Source organism: Perca fluviatilis, chromosome 17, assembly GCF_010015445.1.
Source record: "Perca fluviatilis chromosome 17, GENO_Pfluv_1.0, whole genome shotgun sequence".
Taxonomy (NCBI): Eukaryota; Metazoa; Chordata; class Actinopteri; order Perciformes; family Percidae; genus Perca; species Perca fluviatilis.
Window position 1 is genome coordinate 5172656 of NC_053128.1, and position 25220 is coordinate 5197875.

The window sequence follows — 25220 nt, forward strand, 5'->3', positions numbered from 1 at the left end:
AAATATTTAACAAAATTGTTATCCATCAATTTTCTCCCTCTCAATCAAAAGATTAGGGAAGATGGGACCTTATCCCTCTTCTTAATTTTGGATCACAGATTGAATCGATTAAGATAGCTATCTTACCAAAGCTGTTGTAGTTCCTGAACTTTTGCACATCCCTCAACATATTTGCACATGCTCCATCCTTACAGCCTCTTTTTTCTTGATGTTAAATAGTTATATGTATGTTATTTGTTTCTGTATTATTAATATGTTTATGTATGCACCAACAACCAAGGCAAATTCCTTGTAAGTGCTACTAACTTGGCAATAAATCATTTTATAAATCAGAGTGTAAAAAGTTTCCCCTTGCGGGATCAATAAAGTATGTTTTACTCTTAATCCCACAACCTCCATTATGCTTTGCAGATACTTTATTACACAAGTAACAACAAGTAGTTACTGAAAATAGTACTTTTGCAGCAAAACCAGTGTGACAAAAATAAATATCAGATAACCCACATGTGACTGCAACTTTAGAAATGCAATATCTATGGCATGCCATTAAGGAAGTCATTCATTCAAACAGTATGGCAAACTCAGGATATAGATAGAAACAGAAATATTTGATGAGTCTCAGAATACAGTATTCAATTCAGGAATAGGGAATAAAATATTGAACAAATTAAATGAAACCTTAGAATACAGAATGAAACTGAATATTCTGATTAGACAAACAACATACTCCTCATACCACCATCTTTGTGTTTCCATTATGTCGGTGTATTTTTATGAGGTTGTGTGCTGTGAATTAGCTTTTATTGATGGACATTAATTGTTAAGGGCTACTCGTGTGCATGCTTCAGATTTTTTTGATTGACTTGTGCTTGAGTGAACATGTTTCCTGTATTTTCAGTTTTCCATTCATTCCTATAAATTAGTATTGATCAAATCAAACGTGATCAAGTTAAATCTGAAGCAATGTACTAAGTTGAAGTTGTTAAGAAACAATTCCAGTTATTAAAAGTGTAATGGAATTTTCAACAGCTGCTGTACCCGTGCACAATGGTTTATAGTAAACAAAAGATTATGCTGCTGATACAGATTCATTAAAATGCAGACATGCACTTGCAGCCCTAATGAAGACAAATATTTAAAGAACCATACAAGCTGTTTTGCAGGATTTAACCTGCTTGCTACAAGTTGTATTCTTTAAATCACAAACTAACCATTTGGCAAACGATGCTGCTATGCTTTAGAATTTTTTTTAAATTTTTGTTTCAGGTATTTCCATACAATATATATATTATAGAGCTGAAGCAATTAGGCTACATTCAGACTGCAGGCAAAAGTGGCCCAAATCAGATTTTTTTGGGGGGTCAAGTGACCAGGTCAGACTTCAAGTGTGAACACTCAAATCTTGCCCAGATCTGTTTTTTTTCAAAACTGATTTATCCTGAATCAGACCCAGGTCTTATTTTTTTCAATGTGGCCACAGTGCGAACAACCAAGGTGGGTTTTATGCGACTTTTACATCAATCTACATCAACATTTGTCACAATAATGCGCCGGCAGGAGATAGCCCTAGACACACAGTAAAATTAAAAACTTGACTAGGCCTACAAAATGGAGAACAGTGGAGCAAGTCAATGGAGGGAGAGTGAGGTGTTAGACCTAATTAGTGTATGGGGAGATACTTCAATTCAATCAAAACTAGAAGGATCGTACTGTAACCGCTACGTTTTTGAAAAAATAGCAAACAAAATGGAAGAACAGGGACACAGGAGAACGTGGCTGCAGTGTCAAAGGAAGATGAAGAGCCTTAAAGCTCAATTTTGAAATAAAAGCGAAAATGCTTACTTCTTCCATAACCTCCCTAACTTGAGGGCAATAGCGTGCTGCGTCTGATGTCATTGTTATTGTTCTTTGCACATGCAGGTCAGTTCGAAACCGCAAACAGTTCACACTGGAATCTGATATAGGCCACATTTTAAAAGGTATGGTGAACACAAAGCCAAACAAAAAATCGGATCTGAGCAAAAAATCCAAATTAAGCGTTTTGCGACTTGGCGGTGTGAACGTAGCCTTATTCAATAAAAAATTTATTGAAATGATCTGCAACAAAAAAAATTTAAATCCATTATTAATTTATATTATAATTTAGGTAAAAATGACAAAAATTCACTGGGCCTAGCTTCTGAAAACTGAAAATTTGCTAGCTTTCTCTGTCGTTTATGATAATCACTATCTGTTGGTTGGACAAAACATGACATTCGAACATTTAAATTTGGGCTCTGGGGAATAAAGTGCATTACCAAACAATAACTTTCACTGCTTTGGATTAGACAACTCAAGTGCATTTTAAGAGTACAGCATGCATGTAAAAATGGAGACGGAAATATCAAATATAAATAATTTGTAGGTAAGAAGGAAACAACTTGCAACAGAACAATGTGGTCCTCAACATGTTACGAAACTGTTTCTCAATTCATGCTATTTCTTTATTCTGTCTGAAGTTAGTTCGATGTAATAGTTACAGTGCTCGAGACTTGGCTGTTTGATTGGCATCTTACACACACACACACACACACACACACACACACACACACACACAATATCAATTTTCCATTCACTTGAATGATGAGAAATCAATATAAGTTCTACTAACAGCAGCTGTTTTCATCCCATGGTACATTTTGTAATGGCAGGTGCTGAAGAAAGGCAAAATACAGAAAAGGCACAACATTACAAGTGAAATGTTACCGAACTAAAATATTAACCAAACAATTATGTTGAAATAATGCTGTGTTTAGCGTTACTACATGGAAGAGATTAATGTATGGAAGGATGCACTTTTCCAGTAAAACTAAACGGTTTATACTGTATACCACATCAGTGCTATTAAACTATTCATTTTTAAAATCACAATAAAATTGCTAAATTCCATAATTAATCCTGCATAATTGAATTTTTCCTCAGATATTTAAATGTCATGAAAAGCACTGTATTTATGTTTTCTGTTCCTATTTTAATGTAGCAAGGACAGTGACCAGCAAAGGTGGTACATCTCGGGCCCACGGACTGTGCGCCTACAAGCTCACCTGCTACTTTGGTTCAGCAGCACAAAGTGTGGTGAAGATACATATAGCCGACGGGCGACCATTGACCGAAAACCCCGTCGATATGATCAGTCGCGTACCCGAGGTCCAAAAAACTGCCACAGAACAGACCAAAAAGATGAGAGGAGACAAGACGTACTACATCTCTATAACAGCAGGCGGCGCTAATCTGTAATGTTGCCCAAGAAATGAAAACCGGCAGCTGAATGGACGAACGCGTCACATGGGTTTGTTTTCTCCGGAAATTCAGAGCCAGACTGTCATGGCGGCCGTTCAGAATACGATCTCATATTGTACTAAAATAGTTAACTGAAACATGTTTCTGAAAACATTTTAAGCGAGAAATAGGCCATGCAGTTGCTGAATCTGTCTTCATTTCAGCTCAACAAAGGTCAGTTTAAAAGATTTTCATCAGATTTTGAGAGACTGTAGTCACCTCATTCCGCTCATCATTTCCGGGTGAGTCCCGACTGCCCTGCCGCCGACCGAACATGTCAGGTCGGCCAAAATGAACGCCGACAGCCCCTCAGACTGACGACGGCACGGGACACACCGAACAGATTTGAGTCACTGACCTCGCCAGACTGTCCCACGGCCGATAATCGGCCTGATGTGTCCCGGCCTTGGCTGGGTGAAGTGGAATATAGATGAGGAGGTGTGGCAATTACTAAATACAACCAATCACATCACTGCTCTCATCGCACTTAAACAGCTAAACCAATCACAGTGAAGCATAACAGCAACAGCTCAGCAAAAGAAGTATCTGCTTATCCTGAGGGCTATTTCACAAAACCTAGATAAGGGATTAAGTCGGGATTTCCCAGTTATCCTGGCTCAATTTAGCATTGACTCGGTTTCACAAAAGCAGAGGCACCTAAGTTACCATGGAGATTTATTCTCTACAGGTAGTCTGCTCCCGACCAGGCTAACAGCTAGGATTTATTAATCCTGGAGCCTTTTCTGTTCACCCAGCAGTGGTTTTACCTTATTATTATCTGCCTGCATTATAGTGTTTATTTTTTTACAACTAATGTGTTTCACGTTATACTTCCACAAGAAGCTGCTTCTCACTCTGTATAAAGTATGAACAACGCGTATTCTCCAGTTTAACATTAGTAAATCTGTGATCGACCTCGCGGTTCTGTTAAGAAAAGCCGTGAACGCGCATGTATCCAAATTTCTTCAACCTGGCTTAACCTAGTCGCTTCTCCTCAGCCTGGCTTGGCACCAAGCACCAAGCATAGATTAGACTAGGTCAAGCCTCGCTTTATCAGTTATCCTGGATTTATAAATTATGCTTCTGTGAAACAGCCATCAGGAAATCAGATTGTTGACTGATGATGCAGAGTGGCACAATGTTAATACACAGTACCACAAATCTGCAGCCAGAGGCAGATGGATTTGACAATGACAATTGAAAAAAAGAATAAAAAACGTTTGCTGACGCCGTTTACAAGATTAATCCAACACTATTTCAGGCTTAATTCTACTGTATCTCAGAATGTAAATAATTACATCATATTGTATGAAATGGTACTTTTGAGTTGATACACTGGGTCCATGACTCCCTGTAATCTAGTGTCTCCCTCAAAACAATGAGAATACAACCGCTGCTGTGGCACTCCTTAAATCAGAGGCTGTATATTTATCGATATACATGTCCTGATGCCCTCAGATGTCTGCAGAGATGAACTAAAGGAGAAACTTTTCATACAGTATAAAGCAGCTGTGCATAACAGAAACTGTAAGAATCACTCATATTATTTTATAGATCATCAATTTACTGATGTTCCATCAAGTTCCTTTTGGGTTTAACCACATTAAAGCAACCAAATGTGCTTAAAATTGGCCAAAAAGGGCAATTAAAATGCACTTACTTGAATGTTTAATAAAATTCTCTCAACGTATTTAGTTTGCTGTTGTTGACAGAATCAACAAATTGGCAGCGGATTGACTTTGCCTCAGAAACAGACGTGGTTCAGAGACATCTATTCTCACCTTCACCAAACTTCTCCCAAAACTCCAAGGACTCTCTCTGCACTTCCACCTGTTTGTATCTCTCTTCCCACCTGGGCAAACAGATGGACAAAGCTAATGTCTTGATCAGAAAAATACCAAACTGTCGTAGTTCTGCTTGTGCTGGTCACAGCACTGCCATGAAAACAGAGCCATTAAGGTTTTCAAACTGGTCACTGTAAGTACAAATATATAACATCAACTGACTAAATGTAAAATACTTGACCCCATTTCAGTCATAAAAATTCCCCATCTAAAAAAGTAATTCAGTAAAGTTGGGTTTATTTTTAGTTGAAATAAAATAAAAATCCACAAATCTTAGTTAAAATAAAATAAAAATCCACAAATGGGCTTAGTTTTTTTTTACCTGTTTACAATACCAAATAACTTATTTCAAGAATTTTTTTAAGTTCCTGATCCTCATTTTAAGAAAATTTCTAAAATAAGTATAGTTATCTCAGCCCATTGGTCTTGTTTTGAGGTTGAATCTGACACCAAATATTGTAACGTGTGTCCAGAGGATTGTGGTAATAATTTCACTAAATGCAAGTTTGATGTCGGAAAAACAATCTTTCATCGTGATATGTGTGAATTGTGTCACCAAGGCTGCATCAAGACCACAGGTAAATTAAATAAAGATGAAATAAATTGTCTAAATTATGCTAAATTATTTTATATACAGCATATATTTAAATATATAAACAATACGATTGGCAGATAACACAACAGTTACACACATGATGAATAACATACATCTTGAGTTGCCAGAAAAAAAGAAGGTTGGTGGCTGGTCCCAGAGTGTCTAAGAGGAGGGAAGAGGCGGCAGAGCAGAGTACTCCTCGTTCTCGGAGTCGCTGCTGTCCTCATCATTCCTCTCCTGGTCGCTGCCTTCAGTACTCAGCTGGTCAAAGCCCTGACTGTAACCCTTATGGGATGCAAAGAAGTTCCCAAGGTTCAGACTGCCCACAGCTTTACCTGGCCAGAAGAAAAAGCACTAACAATGATTATCTACAATTTTAACAAATACAATTTGTTCCTTCTCAAGGAAGATTCAAACTTTTTGCCGGCAGGTATTTAGCATGGAAAGGGCAAATGGTTTTTGACCGCTATCGCTGTGACACCGAAAGCTGTGATGCTAGACCGCATTGGTGCCAAACCCTTTGTTCAAACGTTGTCTTATTGTTTATGGATTTAATGCTGAAAACTGAAAGAATGGACTTTTTCATGCTGCAGGTAAACCAAATAAAACATACAATTCTTGAGTGCTAAACAGCATGGTAACATTAGCGTGTCAGCCAGGTCACTCTGGGTTAAAGCACCTCAGTAGTTACGGTATCAGGCCGAGCTCTTTAACAATGTTACATGTTCAAAAAAAAAAAGTTAGACGTGATGGATGCTCCACATCGATTTATTGATGTCTTTGCGTTGACTTTGTATGTAAGTGCGCCACGCAATTCATGCAAAACCTGGATGGACACCATAAGATCTTGTCTACCCTTCCCCCCTCCAACCACCCACCTACACACACACACGTGGCCTATGGACCTCAATGATACAGCTACTGCTACTTGGTACTGGTAATATTAGCATTGGGATGTGCACCAAGTATCAGACACACTTAACAATTCTTGAGAAATTTTCTAGTTTGTAATATCATAAATTATTTACCTCTTATTTTTCCCAGGATCCCTCCCACAGAGCTGGGTTCAGTTTTCACCTCACATCGGTCTGCAAACAAACAATATTCAACAATATTAAGCTAAATGCTGACCAAATTATAAGAGTAGAAAAGACATCTTTGTGATGTGCAAACAAGTCTCACATTTTTTGATTTCATCGACCCCAAGTAGGGTTTTAGAGCTACTTTTATCCGTCGTCCAGTTGCGTAGTGATGTTCACTCTTCCGAACATAGCTAATGGCGCCGTTAGACTCGTCCTGACTTTAGTAGTGGCTAGCACTTGGTGCGATAAAATAATCGCCCATATCGGACTATATTTGAGCATGCTGATTAGCTAAATTTTATGTCATATATTCATATCTTAAATGAGCAATTGGCTTAATTGCTACACAGACCCGCCCCTGTGGGGTGATATCCCCAGCGCCCCAAGGCTGATGAGATATGCAGACAGGTGGAGGGGAAGTGTAGAAAAAGCATATATGTTGCACGGATGAATTTCTATCATATTTTTCACATACTACTGGGTGGATTTAATATTTAAAACACACAAATATTGACAATTTGTATATATTATTTATGTATGTATTTACTTATTTATCGTGTGTGGTACATAAACTGTGGTCTAGCTCATAGTGGGGCGCCCCCCTAGCGCCCTCTATTGGCCAGCTGCCCCTGAACCTGAGATTCTCTCATGAGTAGAGCATCAGAACATTGTTCTTGACTGAAATGTGCTTGACCAGAAGGTCATACATCTGCAACAGCAGGCTCAATCTAAATACTAGAGCATTTGGCACACTGTAATTTCGCCAGAAAAGCTAATGGAGTGGTCTGAAAAAAACACTACCACGTTGACATAAACTCTAAATTGTTTCACAGGCTTTTACAACCATTCTCCCAAGACTGAGGTAGTGGCTTGGACTAACCCTTTCCCACAGATTAGAAAGCAATTTGTGGCGCATGGGGGGGGGGGGGGAAATACTTATTAACTAACAATAAAGTATCAAAAACTGATACTCTTTCTTCAATGCCTAACAAATCTATCTCTTTCTCTCCCTGACCCTGTCTTTCTGCTTGAGCAGCACTGGTTGAAGTCTGAAAATATTTAATAAAATATATGTTATTAAAAACAAATTAATAACATAACTAATTACACTGGTCACTGTTCAGCTCTGTTTCAGACTGATACCTCCGATTCAGGCTGGTCCTCATCCTCAACACGTGCCTTTTTGTCGCGGAAAATACTTTTCAATCCAGATGGATTGAAGCAGCAAATATTCAGTGTAAGAGTAAAAAAATGACATAACATTATTTATAATAAGTTTATTTGATTCACAGCTGCTACATATAGAGTTTTGACCTCAACAACCCAACTGCATTTTACCGCAAACTTGCGATTAGTTAACTTTCTAAAGCAGGCGCAATCGCTTTTTGGGAATGTGAGTATTGCATTAAGATAGACTTGAAAACAAAACCTTTAAACCTTGTCAAAAGGAGGTGTTTGGCCTAATTTCAATTATTTTCTATTTTTGGTGTTCTTCTATATCAAAACCCTTTGGGTCCTGTTATATACACTGCCCATGGCCTTACTGTTTTTCCTCCAGCAGATAAAGACTCCAATGGAGATGACCACCAGCAGAGGGATGAGCAGCAGTGTAGTGATAATGGCTGGGAGTACACCCCACTCTTTGTTTGGCTTTGCTGCACTCTTCTTCTCCTCTTCTTTCTCTTCTTGTGGTTGAGGCTGTCGAGCCACAGTTTGCTTCTCTTGGATGGCTGCTGTCTTCGACATGTTGTGCTCCGGCCTCACCTTACTTTGGACAAATGTCTCCATTTCTACAAAGAAACAAATGTTGTGATTAACAAGTTTTACACTCCATGATTTCTTCTTTTTTCCACACATAATCAACCACAGGTGTGCCCAAACCAAGAGAATAACTCATTGGGTGTGCCATTTTCATAACAGCCACTAAATGATTTATTTTGTTCACTGTGGACGCCGCTCCTTGCGACCGTGCAGTTGCGCGGCACTCAGACACCGCACGCAAATCGTCAACAATGAAAAGGGAACTCCCTGCTGAGTTCAACAATACCTCACATAAGACTCTACGTCATATGGTTCATTAGCTGTGAAAGGGGGTGTGGCCAAAGTATAGGGGGCGGGCCAAACCTTTACCAATAAAAAAGGAAGTCTCTGCCAAGTTCATTGATACCTCACATAAGGCTCTACCTTAAACAGGTAACCATTTATGAAAGGGGGTGTGGCATAAGCATAGGGGGCCGGGCCAAACCATGACCAATGAATAAGGAAGTCTCTGCTGAGTTCAATGACACCTCACACAAGAGTCTACCTTAAACGGTTCAAATGTTATGAAAGGGGGTGTGGTCTGAGTAAGTGGGCGTGGTTAAAGTATTGGGGGGCGGCTCAGTATCACATGTAGACCACACATTATAAGTTTCATGTAAATCGGAAGATGTTTGTCATATAAGTCGCATTTCCTGTTGCCAGCGGGGGGCGCTATGACCAAAAGTCAATTTTGGCCTGTAGGTGTCCTCAGGCCTGGACCCTTGTCAATCGTGAGAAATTTCAGGCAGATACAACAACTTACACTCAAGGTACAACAAACTTCTTTGTTCATCGCTAAACACTCAAAATGCTCAAAACGCCCACACTGTCTGACGAAAAGTTTTTCTTTCAATAACTTTTCATCTTTAAGGTGTTGAGATGGTCAGACCAAGTTTGAAGTCCATCGGATGAAATCTCTATGGGGAGTTCAAAAAAAGTATAGCACCTTGACTTTTAGGCCTATTTCCTGTTGCCACTAGGAGGCGCTATGACTTTAAGTAAATATCGGCCTTTATAGCTCCTCAGGGTTGCACTCTTATGAATCCTGAAAAGTTTCGAGCCAGTTGGACAATGTACACTCGAGTTACACCCACTTCCTGTTTCGGCGGCGAAATGCACAAAATGGCCGCCCCGCCATGGCCACGCCAAGGGCCATGGCTTCGCTTCAGAACTCGAACCTCCTATGGCGCCATATTTTTGCTACCTGGCCATCACCTCCCGTTAGCATTCCACTGACTAGCATTCATTTTGGCGCCACTTGACAGCGAATAACTTTACATCTGAAGTGTTTAAAGACTCTATTTGTCCATTGTTTAGTTCTAAAGAAACACGACAATGTATAAAGGGCTCCATTACCTTGTACCTCACGTTATGGCTCCGTAGCAGATGTTTTTATAAAAATAGGCTAACGATTGTGTCACATAGTAGAGGAATTACCGTATAGTACAGGATAAGCTTGCAGGCAGTTTCGATTTACATGAGCTGTTTAGGATTAATTACTAATGTTAACTAGCATTTTAGTTAGCAATAATTAGCCTGTGCCCATGTTATCGCCTTACATATACCTATACTTCTCTGTAAGATTGGGAATGATTGAGATTTCTCTTGGCACAGCTACCAGAAGACTTACAACTTTCAGACAGGTTGCTCACGTCACATTTACGTTGTCCCTCTCAGTTGGAAGCTGCGCAGTAAAGCTGACCATCACCGGAAAAGTGCTTCTAATAGCCTTCACTGGTCTCCGTCCAGAGCAACGGGGTCTATTGGTCCATGATATACTGTCTATGGGCCACGCCCTATTACGAAAAGTTTTTCTTTTAACAGCTTTTCATCTTTAACTTCTTTGGTGAGTTTTTGAATATGTTAAGCCCCTCAAAAAGCAAATTCACTTGCAGAAAAAGAAAAAAATTCCTTCAGTTTCAATAGGGCCTTCGCCGCTGTTGGCGCTCGGGCACCAATTATTTTAAAATCAAATAAAAGCTTTTGACATTTGACTTTTTGACTTTCATGATTACACTAGGGTGACAGAAATAATCAGCGGATGTTATCTTTAAAAATATAGTAATGTTTGTCAAACAACCTGCTGCATTAAAAGATTTGTGGATTGCTGTCAGCCCATAGACTGTTAATATTAGTGGACAGAGCATGTGTGACGTCACCCATTGGTTTGTGGAGAGCTGATATGAGTCGTCGAGTTTGCGTTTATGGGCGCAGCCATCATGGTTGCGGATGTGACGTTTTTAGACGAGAAGGAGTGAGGGAGGAGCCGTAGACAGTTGCGCGGTATCTGACTGTATTTTTTTTTTTAGTTAGCAACGCTGCTTACACCCTTCGTTACGTTACACACGTTCACTGGCAATCTGGATGCAACTTCTGCTGAAAGCTAGCATACATAATTCAAGGTAAGATTTAGCTTCGCTAGGTTTTAAATATATCTTTGTCCCATAGTTATATTACATATAAGAGGAGTCACATTGTAAAGTAAATGTATCTGATGTTACCATGTAAATTGTCTGTAACGTTAGCTAGCCACTTATGGTAAAACATGCTAACGTTAATTTTCTGCAAATTGAAGTTTAGCTACATTTTCCTAATTTAAACATAGTGTCAGCGAAATGCAAAACGGTGATTGTCAATGTCTATCATTATCTAACGCTAACTATTAGCAAATGTTTAACCAAGTTTCTTAGATGGTTTGGTTAACTGTAATAACCATAAAGCACCGATAAAGTCTTGCTACTGTTAGCAAGTATCATCAGTCTATGGTTGGCGCATTTAGCCTTTACATGCTTTTAAGAGCTAACGTTAGCAGAAATAAGATCATTTAACTGAGTTACAGTTTCACTAAAGAACAATACACTCTTGTTAATTCATCTGTATTCTCCTAGATAATTAATGAAGTACAGTTACGTGCTAGTGTGCATATATATTTAACTATGAGGGGCTCAAATGGAAATTGATGACTCTTTTTCTTTCTTTCAGAAATAGGAGTGTGGAGTGCCACGACTGCATGTGCACCCAACCCAATGCCTCAGAATTAAGTAATAGTTACTTTTCTTTTTACACTGTGCATACAGACAACCAACAGACTGTCACACTATGCTCACTGTAATTGTAAAAGCAGCTTTTTTTTCTTTACCCAGGCATTTGGACTTGACTGAACAGTGCTGCACAAGTGCTTTAAGGTTTATATGTTAAGCTATATTTTTATATTGTGGTTTGTAATGTCAACCATGTCTACTGTAATTAACAATGTGGCACTAGTGATTCAACTACCTATTTTTATTATGCAGACTTCACTTGTGACAGTGAAGTTTGCTTTTACCTTGACCACAGCAGTGATTTATGTGTGGAATTTACACTGAATTGTAAAAGGTGAACTACATTATTTAATTCATCACTTTAAACATAATGTTAAAAATATTGCCAGTGTTTGTGGTTTATGTAGTTTTTGTTAAAGTTAATGCCCATTTCAATGTGAAATAAAGGTCTTTCTAAAGCTACATTTGTTGTTTTTCTGAAGTAACTATAGGAACATACAGTATTGTAGTCATACAAGAAATTGGTAATTTGATAGAATTTGTAATTGATTAAAAGTGGCTATTTGGGCTTTAATCAACATGAATGATTTCTTAAATGTTACCATACTTACTTGAATGTTGACAAAGGATCAGCAACATGTAGTTTGTGCTTTTCTTGTGTGTCTTTATGTACTTGTCAATTTTAATCACCATGAAAACACTTCACCAAAATCCTTTTAGATTAATTTATAGGAATATATTTGAAATACGTAGTCAAGTGTTTAGTAGGTAATTGAAAATGCACTAGGTGCCGTTTAATCTGTGTAGGGTTATTGTAAATTCATTATAACAAAAGTATGATCACAAATTGCAAAGAAAAAATAAACTACTTATTCAATGTAATAATTAAATCAATGTACCTTATATTTACTGCACTGACATTTTTAAAGTATGAAAACTAAAAACCATACAAGGACATGCAATGTCAATATCTAATTCTAACAGTTCAATCCTATACATAAAATATCTCAATGATATGCCTACTACATATTTCTAAAGTGCTAACTTTTAGTTTTGAATGGTGAACAGAACCCAAATGCAGACAGAATGCAGAGCCAGGAGTGTGAATTAACAGGTTTTATTTAAAGTATTGAGTCCAGGTTTCTGAGGGGGGAAAAGTTTCCAGGATGGAGAACGGGTCGGTGCTTTCTGGGAAGGAGCAGGTCCGTCAGAGGAAGATAGTGGTGGGGTCCAGTGGTGGTGGCTGTCTGCTCCGGTGGATGGCAGGAGTGAAGCGGTAGTAGGAGTCAGGTTCCAATGGTAGCTGAGGCACAAGAGAAAGGATAAGGACAGGCAAATGTTTGTAATAGACAAACATGTAGTTAAGGCATGGTAGATCACAATGAATTATATTAATATATGCGCTTGTACATCTATGTTACAGTTGAGGACATGCAGTATTAAGTAAACATACTCCTATATGTCAAATTTATCTTAGACAATGTGTATTGTACGCAACACTTTTTTAATGATATGTAGATTTTGGTGATAAACAGCACTTGTAAATATAGATTGTAACATGTATGTGACTCATCTTAAAACTCATCTTAATGTGCTGACAGAAGGTCTTCAAATATATTAGCAGACAGAACTACAGTAAGTGGAAGAAAGACATCAGTGTAACAGCATCAACAACAGTGGTTAATAACTACTGCAACAGCATGCTTGTACATTAACAGTCTGAAATAATGTATTTAGAATTTTTTGAGAAAAGATCTTATATAGTGACGGTCCAATATTGAACCTGGTGCTTTATACAATACATTTGGCTGCAGTACTGAAGATTTTTCAAGATAGAACACTAATGTAACTTACATTATATATATATATATATATATATATATATATATATATTTTTTTTTTTATTTATTTTCATGTGCGACATTTTATTGCAAAAACGCATATTCTGGCCCACTGCCCCGCCCAGAGACCTCAGTCTCCGAGTTCCCCCCGCAGCTTTGTCCGAGGGCGAGGGTGATGCTGTGTGGGTGCCCCGCGGCGGGGATGATATTATGTGCCTGTCCTTCGGGCACCTCCGGGTAACGTTGCCCAACTCTCGGGCAGAGACTGCTTTTACTTGAATATACTGAAATCAGTATATTCAAGTAAAAGCAGTCTCTGCTTGTCCTGTGCGAATGCGCCACACGAAACTCAGATGTAGGAGTAATTTCTAATTCACACGCAGTCCCAAAATGATTCTAATCCTGTGCGAATATAGGGTTTAATATGACTTTGCACCATAGCATTAGCTATATCAGGCTTTGATTTTAAGCTAACATTAGCTACCATTACATGTAATGGTAGTGTTAGCTTGCGGGTTAGGGAGGCATGCGCATCGATTAGCAATAACACCACATATGGTAAAAATAGATCGCCGGCGAGACCGTTGTGCATACCTACTGTATACGACTGTAACGTTAAATATATATTTGAATCTGTTTATAAGGTCTGCATAACGTTAGCCCGCTAGCTTGGTTAGCAAGGTGCAATCTAGCTAGCAAACTGATATTAATTGGGATGCTAACGTTGGCTAAAGAAAAACAGTAAAAAAAATGAACGTTACTTACCAGAAAAACTGAACTGCCGACTCCTTTGAGTGTCTTGTCGTCCAACCGAACGCTGAACAAGACATTATACGACCAAAGTGTCACAGTCACTACGAAGAAAGCTGGTCAAACTCCAAAATGAAGTTGACGTGCATTGGATAAGCTTTGCTAAACCTCTGTCATGATTGACAGGCCGCGAACTGTCAATCACATCATAGCCACGCCCTAAAACACCCTCTGCTTTATCACCGATTTTAAAATCAACGAGACCATAATTCAAAAAATGAACATCATTCTGTGTTGCAGAATACTTAAAACTAGTGATTGAGACCATAAACTCATTATGAAGAGGTTTACTGAGTTAATAAATCAAGTGAGAAGTGGGTCACTTTCTCATAGACTTCTACAGAAACCGATCTCCTTTTGCAACCGCACGTGTCGCCCCCTGCTGGAATTCAGATAGAATGCAGGTTTAAGGCACTTCCGCATTTGCAGCACTTTGCGAAACCGGATGCGCTGTCCACTAATATACAGTCTATGTGTCCCATTGTCTTTTTTATTTCTACCACTAGGCTACTACCAAAGTCAACATTTCACAATCAATACATGCTGACCCTGTCGAGTTGACTAATCTGTGGATCTGAATCTTGAACTTTCTGCCACTTCGTCGATGACTTTCCCAGTTGATGCTGTGATTGGCTTTGGTCTGATCAGCAACAGGCTGGAACCTCAGCAGCAGTACAAGCAAGTACTTTTATTATCATGATGAATATAAAAACAAAAAAATTCTCACCTTGAAGTTCTTGAACCTCGATTCCAGCTTTCTTGACGGAGCGATGTAACTCTGAAAAATAAAGATGAAAAAAATCATGGCATTTTTAAATCCAGCGGTGGATACAAATTAAGAATGGGTAGAGTTAATCTACAAAGCCAAAATAAAAGACTTGATTAATAAAAATTATATATATATATATATATCATTATATATTATATATGTATTAGGGCAGTCAAAATTTACATGAAAATAATGAGTTAATGCAAAGCCGCGGCGAACTGAAGTGCATCTCCGGTCTGATCTACGAGGAGACCCGGGATGTGCTTAAAGTGATTGTTCGGAGTAATTCACCCTAGGGTCCATTGCACCATGACCTCGAGCCAAACACCCCCCCAGAAGCTTTTTTTACCTGGGTCGAACATTGGGAGAGTTAGTAGCGTAGCGTTATCAGCTGAATAGCTCGGTAATGCCCACGTTTATATCTTGTAAGTTACCCCTATAAAATGCCCGAAATGATACCAAACGCCTACAAGTAGTACAAATAGGTTATGCTCTCATAAACGATGGATTGGAAAGTTTGTAAGTACACCAGAAGTTTATGGGCACTTCGCCTGCTCTCTTCAGCTCTCTGTTGCTGCTGCTGCTGCTACCTGCAGTTAGATGAGTTCTTAGGCCGTCTTCAAATTACTATAACGAAAAGAGATACAACAAAAAATATATTAAATTTAATGATTAAATAAGGTAATGTCTCCAAACTTACCTCAATTATTACTTGTCTCCTGCTAGTTATACTACAGCACTTACTTTAAAAAAAAAATATTATATAAAAAATATTTTTGTTGCATCTCTTTTCGGTGTTGTAATTTTTAGACGGCCCTAAGCACTCGTCTTACAGCAGCAACAACAGCAGAGAGCAGAAGCCAGCAGGCAAGTGTTATTTACATAAACTTCTGGTGTATGCACAAACTTTCCAATCCATCGTTTTATGAGAGCATAACCTATTTGTACTACTTGTAGACATTTGGTATATCTTTTCGGGCATTATTAGTGGGGTAACTTACGAGATACAAACGTGGGTCCGTTAGCCCCTGCGCTAAGCTATTCAGCTGATAACGCTACTCCAGCTAACTCTCCCAATGTTCGACCCAGGTGAAAAAAGCTTCTGGGGGGGTGTTTGGCTCGAGGTCATGGTGCAAAGGACCCTAGGGTGAATTACTCTGAACCATCACTTTAAGGTGTTCCTGGAGAACATGATTTGTGACGGCTTCACCTACACCGAGCACGCCAAGAGGAGGACGGTGACCGGCAGTAATGTGGTGTACACTCTGAAGAGGCAGGGCCCTGTCAGAGGTTAAACCTGATCCTGGATCACAAATAAAAGGCTCTTTTAAGATCCACACACTCAATCAAAGAGACACTTCCTGTTCTGAGTAACAGGCATTATTACTTACATTTTTAACTAAAAACGATTCAAGAGCCCACAAAAAAGATAAAACCACAATATGTTGATTGACAGCCCTAAGTATGTGTGTGTGTGTGTGTGTGTGTGTGTGTGTGTGTGTGCGTGTGTATATACGGTATACATATATATATATATATATCATGTGCAGAATTCATTCATATATATATATATATATATGAATTCTGCACATGATTTCATAGTTTAGATTCAATATAGTCTTAATGAAGCTGATCTTACTCTCAGTGGTGAACTTGAAGACTGATTTACTGCCTGCATCCCCAACAAAGACGATACCATCACTGGTTTCAACTATGTCGTGAGGCATTTTAAACTCCTGCAAATAAAGGAAAGTACAGCTCAATAAGAAAGTGTAGGTAACAAAAACAATGCATCAACATCCCAAAATTACAATGGTCTGATTACAGTATATATCTGGTTCAGAAGGTAGACACTAAGTCCAGACTGGATCTAAACCTGCAAACCTCAGCTTGGGTTTGGCTAGGTCATATTTCACCTCTGTTTGCATTGGGAATCTCTAATTCATACAGTATAGCATGGAATGTAAGATAAGATGGAAATATTTGTCCCAAAGGAAAGTTTTCATGGACAAACAAACAATATCTGCTGTTTAAAGAATTCAACACAACATAGACAAACACACAAAGTACAGAGACACAGACTGTTGCATCATACTGCATGAACATGCTCATGTTGCATGCAGAGACTGCCACTAGCCAACAAAATTGCACAGCAAAAGCAGCATTTCAGGGGTTAGGCCCTCTTGCTATTCAGGGCTTTGATGGACAAATGAGTTCTAAAGCGATTGAGTCTGCACCGGGGGAATCTGAAGCGTCTGCCTAAAGGGAGAAGCTGGTACTCATTGTGGAGAACATGGGTAGGGTCTGAAATTATCTTCTGGGCCTGCCTGAGGATAGCATTGTTACAGACACTCCCGCCTTGAGTGTGGGATGCTGTCTGACTCCATGATTTTCATGGCTCTTTGTGTTAGCCGGGTAATCTGGGCTTTCAGCTGAAAACTGAGGTTTCCGAACCAGGCTGTGATGCCGTAACAGAGGATGCTCTCAACTAGGGCTGGGCGATATATCGATATAAACAAATATATCGATATATTTTTAAATGAGATATGGAATAAGACCATATCGCATATATCGATATAGTTCAAATGTGATCCTTGCTCCCATAGATATGTCGCCGTGAGGTTCTAAACATACGTCAAAACCCGCCGCCATCTTGGAACAGGGGTCCGAAGCATTCAGATCAACGCTAAAGATGCCGGACTTTTGTACTGCTTAATTATGTTCGATAGAGGAAATGAAAAGAACAAACAGCATGGATAACATTTAACAGGTGACAATGTGTTTTATGATTATATATGCCGCCCCCGCAATCTGAGCTCCGGCCGCAGCGGGAGGCGGAGGAGCCCGTGCGGCCGCAGCGTTTCTCTCCCCGGGCAAAAACACAGCTTCGTCTCGCTGCTGCGCGGTCCCCGCTGATCCAGATCGGACCAGCCAAAGACAGAGTTGTGACCGGTAGGATCTTACACGTAGTCCAGTACGAACTGTATGTCGATCGTCGGCGGAAAGTTCCACTAAGTTTGCCGGGCGCAGGCGGACGGAAAGAAGCTACAGCGGGGCAGCGACCGTCTGCGGCTGCAGGATCTGGAGCTCAGTGCCCGTTAAAATTACATGTAACGCTTAAATACATACAGAAATAAATAGTGGAGGAATGAGCCTGGACATTTCAGTCTGTTTAAACTTCACCTTGAAGCAGAAACTCTTAGTTCAGAAGGGTGAAGTTTTTCCGTTTGGACTCAGATCTGTGAACCGATCATAATAAATTTCTTTGTTTTGTAGTCGATAGTTCATCTTTTAGTTTACTTAAGTGGAAGCAGTATCAAGTGGAAGAATGGGACTATAACCTAGGCTTACAGGCATGAGGCATTACATTGAACAAAGTAGATTATATTAATATCAAAAGCTTAATTGACCTTTGGAACGAATCACAAATAGCCTATGGAGCTTTGATTTCAAAAAAGTTACTCCTGTTATACAGTATTTAGGTTTACATTTTATTGTTATTTGAACAGCTGAGCATTTAATCATGAACCAGGTGAAGAAACCGGTTTATTATTTATTTGATTTTGCAACTGTTTCTATGAAACTACTTGTGACATGTCATATTTGATTTGGGCTTTGACTGAACATTTGCTCTCACTTCGCGGAAAAAATATCGCGATATATATCGTATATCGATATTCAGCCAAAATATATCGGGATATGACTTTTGGTCCATATCGCCCAGCCCTACTCTCAACTATGGCATGGTAGAAGAGGAGCAACACTTTCTGGTTGACACAGAAGACCCTAACCCTACGAAGAAAGTTTAGCCGCTGTACCCTAGTGCATACATTTTCTACCTGAACACTCCATGTCAGTTTGTTGTCCATGTGTATGCCTAAGTATTTGTAAGAGTCGATCCGGGTTATGGTGTAGTCATGGATAAACACTGGTGAGTGGTCTCCGATGGATTTGGGGTCAAATACCATCTCCTGTTTAATTGACATTGAGGATGAGGAAATGTTTGTCGCAGCTGTTTTATACACAGCTGTATCTGATATATTTCATAAGATCCAGGATGGCTGTATCATCGGAAAACATTATCATGTAATTGTCAGTAGTGCTGCATGTACATTCATTAGTGTACAGGGTGAATAGGACTGGTGAACTGACACACCCCTGGTGGGTGCCAGTTAGGGCTGGGTATCGTTCAGAATCTTTCGATCCGGTGCCAATTTCGATACCTCAGTTTCGATAACGATTCCTAACGATACTTTTTTCGATACCATATGTTTTAAAATCCATTTCAACATCAACAAAAATACATTAAACACAAAGCTTTTATTTCCACCTTAATTGTGAATCAAAACAGTTATCAAAATTAAAAAAAATCTGGTAAAACTGCTCACTCAGAGTAACATTAATAAAAGTGCCTTGCCTTGCAAGCTCAGCCTGTCAGTCAGTCATCAGGGCAGAGAAACCACCGTTGTGGCTGCTTGTAAGAGGAAGTGGAACGTCAACAGCACCGCGACCGCTTTCGGCTCGCCATTAATATCATATCACAGCAAACGCTGTCTGCGTGAAGTTTAAAAAACTGCAACCACACTGGAAACCAACCGTGACTCTCTGTGACTTCAACAAAACTGCAGACAGTTTACTCCGTCCGCACCTCTCCGTGTGCGTATGTGTGTGTGTGTCGGTCGGAGCTCCGCTCTGTGTCAATATGCAGAGAGGACAGATAAGCTTGCGCTTACGCGCTAAGACGCTTTTGGAACCGAAATTTGGCACCGAAAGATAAAGAATTTTTCGATACTCATAGGATTGGAATATTTTTTTCGATACCATAAAAGTATCGACGTTCAGTACCCAGCCCTAGTGCCAGTACTGATGGTCAAGGGCCAGTACTGATGGTCAAGGTTTCAGACAGGGTCCTGTTCACTCTGACGTGCTGGGTACGGTTGGTGAAGAATGAGTGGTAACATGCATCACCTGGAGTGTATTAAGGAGAATACACTTCAGGTGATGAATATCAACCCCTTCATCATTTGCTGATTGCTTGGGTGCTTGGCCCCAGATGCTACAGAAGCAGTATTATTCATTAAACTAAGCATTTCAAGTTAAAAGCGCCACCTTGAACAGACGTTAAAGTGATGGTTCGGAGTAATTCACCCTAGGGTCCTTTGCATCATGACCTCGGAAGCAAAAACTCCCAGAAGCTTTTTCACCTGGGCGGAACATTGGGAGTTAGCTAAGTAAGCGTAATCAGCTGAATAGCCTTGCGGGCGATTGGACTATCGTTAGATCTTGTACGTTACCCACTAATAATGCCCGAAATGATACCAAATGTTACAATTAGGTCAAATAAGGTTATGCTCTCATAAAACAATGGATTGGAAAGTTTGTAAGTACACCAGAAGTTTATGAACACTTGCCTGCTCTCTTCAGCTCTCTGTTGCTGCTGCTGCTACCTGCAGTTAGACGAGTGCTTAGGGCCGTCTACAAATTACTACACCGAAAAATATTTATTAATTCAATGATTAAATAAGGTAATGTCTTCAAACTTAACTCAATTATTACTTTTCTCCTGCTAGTTATACTACAGCACTTACTTTAAAAAAAAAGTTAAATTAATAAATATTTTTGTTGCATCTCTTTTCGGTGTTGTAATTTGTAGACGGCCCTAAGCACTCGTCTTACAGCAGCAACAACAGCAGAGAGCAGAAGCCAGCAGGCAAGTGTTATTTACATAAACTGCTGGTGTACTTACAAACTTTCCAATCCATCGTTTTATGAGAGCATAACCTATTTGTACTTGTAGATGTTTGGTATCATTTCGAGCATTATTAGTGGGGTAATTTACGAGATACAAACGTGGGTCCATTAGCCCCTGCGCTAAGCTATTCAGCTGATAACGCTACTCTACGCTACCTCTCCCAACGTTAGACCCAGGTGAAAAAAGCTTCTGGGGGGGTGTTTGGCTCGAGGTCATGGTGCAAAGGATCCTAGGGTGAATTATTCCAAGCCATCACTTTAAGTAGATGTAAGTACATTTCGCTGATATAGTGCCTCCTTTTTCACTTTATGTAAACATTTGAATGCAGGACTTGTACTGTGCGGTATTAATAGTTTTACTATTAACAGTTAATAGTTTACCTAAACCGGACCGAGGACAGGGACAGACTCACCCGACACCGGCAATGTGACTGTGTGTGTGGCTGTGAGTGTGCTTGAGAGAGAGATAGAGCGTATTTGAACTACATTTTAGTGTTGTCTTTTTCGTCTACAATATTGCATGTTGATATCGCCAGAGTCCGCATTAATTGACAGCAGTGCTATCTCGTCTTGTCATTATTATCGTTAAAGGAATATTTCACCATTGGAAAGATGAATATATATTTAAATTGGGTCACTTATGTAGTAGAAATGTGAAATTGTTTTAGAAATTGGTGGCTTCTAGGCCGAGCAAAGCCAGAAAATGTGTTTTTGGCTCATGTGGATGAAAGACACCAAATCCCAGAATGCACCTGCTTTGCTGCTTTAGCGTCTACTCCCAAGCCACGCCTACCCTTTACAGACAAACAGTGAGGCGATCAACTCAAGAAGTGTGTTTTATTGTCATTTCAACCATATACACGAAAAAACGTTTCACCGTGGCTCAAGTGGTGTTACACATTTAAAACATATACTTTTTTTGCCATAGCTGATACATTATCCGGACTTATTTCAGCGGATTGATTGATAGCTCCAGAGTGAACAGAACTGTGTCCATGGCAACGCTCTGCTATGCATGGCAACGGTGTGTTATCCTTAGCAGCGGTCTGTTATCAAGAAATAACAGACCGCATTCTACATTAGAATTCAACCAAGCCATGTAATAAAGAAGGCTAACACATAGCTACTAGCTTTAGCTCTTGGTGGGCTGTGGTATAAACATCGAGTATATAAACAGCCGTAAATTTGCGTGGGATGTAGCTAGAATGGTCGGCATTTTACAGTCACAAACTCCACCAGCAGTTAGTTGGATACAAATCACCCCATTTCTGCAACAGCCAGTGCTTGTTAACACAGCCCACCTCCACTAGTAGTCTTACCCGGTGACCGAGCAGCAGGCTGGATTGTCCACAGCAATATTTCCACAACAACAAAAAAACTGCAGTCTCTAAACTCGCGTTGGGAGTTTCGTTGAAGTTGGATGTAGTCCAGTTTGTTTAATGAGCGGACACTTGCAAGAAGGATTGGTGGAACAGGTGGCCGGCTAGCATTAGCTTTCCACCGGCACACTCGTTCAACGCTCCCCGCTGATGAGGTCCGTTTACCGGCCAGAGGCATCGAGCTCCACCGCTGGTCTCCATGCAGGCGAAGCTCGCGTAGTATGGCGAGTATTGCGTCTGTAATAAAGTGTCCTGCATATTCTCCGAGCTGTACCAATGTATCCCGTTGGTACACGTGTGCGGTAGTTTGAATGCACATAATTGTTTTTTAAAAATTTCCGCCGGGATGAACAGTTTCTGCTCCTGCTGAGAAGCTAAACGAGGATTCAAGATGGCTGACACTCGTTTTTTCCTCGGCAATCTCCGGAAAAAGCCGACAGTCCAACCCCCTTTGGGCTATGTGGAAGTGGCTCCTAATACTGGCATTGACATATATATATATATATATCTGGGTAAAAAAGCCTCAGATGATGCAAAAATCGTCATTTTGCGTCATCTGAGGCTTTTTTCCAGAACCATAATACAGAGATCTCCCCTCTCAGGGAGACATGATGGAGGGAAGCATGGTCATTCAAAAATACTACCGGGTTTCTACTGATACAAAGCTTAAAGTGATGGTTCGGAGTAATTCACCCTAGGGTCCTTTGCACCATGACCTCGAGCCAAACACCCCCCCAGAAGCTTTTTTCACCTGGGTCGAACATTGGGAGAGTTAGCTAGAGTAGCGTTATCAGCTGAATAGCTTAGTGCAGGGGCTAACGGACCCACGTTTGTATCTTGTAAGTTACCCCACTAATAATGCCCGAAATGATACCAAACGTCTACAAGTAGTACAAATAGGTTATGCACTCATAAAATGATGGATTGGAAAGTTTGTAAGTACACCAGAAGTTTATGAACACTTGCCTGCTCTCTTCAGCTCTCTGTTGCTGCTGCTGCTACCTGCAGTTAGACGAGTGCTTAGGGCCGTCTACAAATTACTACACCGAAAAGAGTTACAACAAAAATATTTCTCTCTATGACTCTCTGTGACTTCAACAAAACTGCAGACAGTTTACTCCGTCCGCACCTCTCCGTGTGCGTATGTGTGTGTGTGTCGGTCGGAGCTCCGCTCTGTGTCAATATGCAGAGAGGACAGATAAGCTTGCGCTTTACGCGCTAAGACGCTTTTGGAACCGAAATTTGGCACCGAAAGATAAAGAATTTTTCGATACTCATAGGATTGGAATATTTTTTTCGATACCATAAAAGTATCGACGTTCGGTACCCAGCCCTAGTGCCAGTACTGATGGTCAAGGGCCAGTACTGATGGTCAAGGTTTCAGACAGGGTCCTGTTCACTCTGACGTGCTGGGTACGGTTGGTGAAGAATGAGTGGTAACATGCATCACCTGGAGTGTATTAAGGAGAATACACTTCAGGTGATGAATATCAACCCCTTCATCATTTGCTGATTGCTTGGGTGCTTGGCCCCAGATGCTACAGAAGCAGTATTATTCATTAAACTAAGCATTTCACGTTAAAAGCCCACCTTGAACAGACGTTAAAGTGATGGTTCGAGTAATTCACCCTAGGGTTCCCTTTCGCATCATGACCTCGAAGCCAAACACCCCAGAAGCTTTTCACCTGGGTGAACATGGAGAGTTAGGTAAGGGGCGACGGGGGGGGGGTTATCAGCTGAATAGCTTAACGCGGGTTATTGGACCCACGTTTGTATTTTGTATTTCTTACACTAGTAAGCCAAAATGATACCAAATGTTCGCAAGTAGTACAAATAGGTTATGCTCTCATAAAACAATGGATTGGAAAGTTGTGAAGTACACCAGAAGTTTATGAACACTTGCTTGCTCTCTTCAGCTCTCTGTTGCTGCTGCTGCTACCTGCAGTTAGACGAGTGCTTAGGGGCATCTACAAATTACTACACGAAAAAGGTTACAACAAAAATATTTATTAATTCAATGATTAAATAAGGTAATGTCTCCAAACTTACCTCAATTATTACTTGTCTCCTGCTAGTTATACTACAGCACTTACTTAAAAAAAAAAGTTTAATTAATAAATATTTTTGTTGCATCTCTTTTCGGTGTTGTAATTTGTAGACGCCCCTAAGCACTCGTCTTACAGCAGCAACAACAACAGCAGAGAGCAGAAGCCAGTAGGCAAGTGTTATTTACATAAACTTCTGGTGTACTTACAAACTTTCCAATCCATCGTTTTATGAGAGCATAATCTATTTGTACTACTTGTAGACCGTTGGTATCATTTCGGGCATTATTAGTGGGGTAATTTACAGATACAAACGTCGGTCCGTAGCCCCTGCAAGCTTATTCAGCTGATAACGCTACTCTAGCTAACTCTTCCAATGTAAGACCCAGGTGAAAAAAGCTTCTGGGGGGGTGTTTGGCTCGAGGTCATGGTGCAAAGGACCCTAGGATGAATTACTCCGAACCATCACTTTAATGCTAAATCAGTGAAGTTTCCCTTTAAGGTATTTAAAACTTCAGTAGAGGTGTTAATATCCAAACAGGTTTAGTGGCTTGACGGTTATAAAGTAAACGTACAGTACAGGCCAAAAGTTTGGACACACCTTCTCATTCAATGCGTTTTCTTTATTTTCATGACTATTTACATTGTAGATTCTCACTGAAGGCATCAAGTGATGTTTAGAACGTTCCTTTTTCCCATGGCTTCATAGAGGGAGCATCACAGTGTACAAATCCGCTTAATCCTGTGCCTTAAAATCCACAAACCGGCTTCATCCGTAAGTTATCCACTATTTACAGTTATATTAACATGTTTATGTTAATATTTATTTTGTTTGAGTACAGTATGTTTGATGATGTTTAGTTTATTGTCAACTACACATGGATGTATTCAAACTTTGGTCGTTAAAGCATTGATGCTTATGTAAATGTTATTTACAGATTACAA

At 39.9% G+C, this 25220-nt stretch overlaps 1 protein-coding gene across 8 annotated transcripts in view; it reads right to left on the bottom strand.

Moving 5' to 3' along the window:
• Positions 1–4501: 4501 nt before the first annotated feature.
• Positions 4502–25220, bottom strand: part of pam (peptidylglycine alpha-amidating monooxygenase) — a 136277-nt gene continuing 115558 nt past the window's right edge. For 2 of the 8 annotated variants that reach the window (XM_039779401.1, XM_039779398.1), the window contains 5 exons: positions 16740–16836; positions 15059–15109; positions 8384–8629; positions 6786–6845; positions 4502–6092 (listed from right to left, as the gene is read on the bottom strand). In XM_039779401.1, coding sequence (XP_039635335.1) covers positions 5920–6092; positions 6786–6845; positions 8384–8629; positions 15059–15109; positions 16740–16836 — 627 coding nt within the window. In that variant the 3' untranslated portion in view covers positions 4502–5919. Of the gene's footprint in view, positions 6093–6785; positions 6846–8383; positions 8630–12781; positions 12984–14286; positions 14339–15058; positions 15110–16739; positions 16837–25220 lie in introns of those variants that run through there. The other 6 variants (XM_039779399.1, XM_039779400.1, XM_039779405.1 and 3 more) reach the window with 6 other exon arrangements.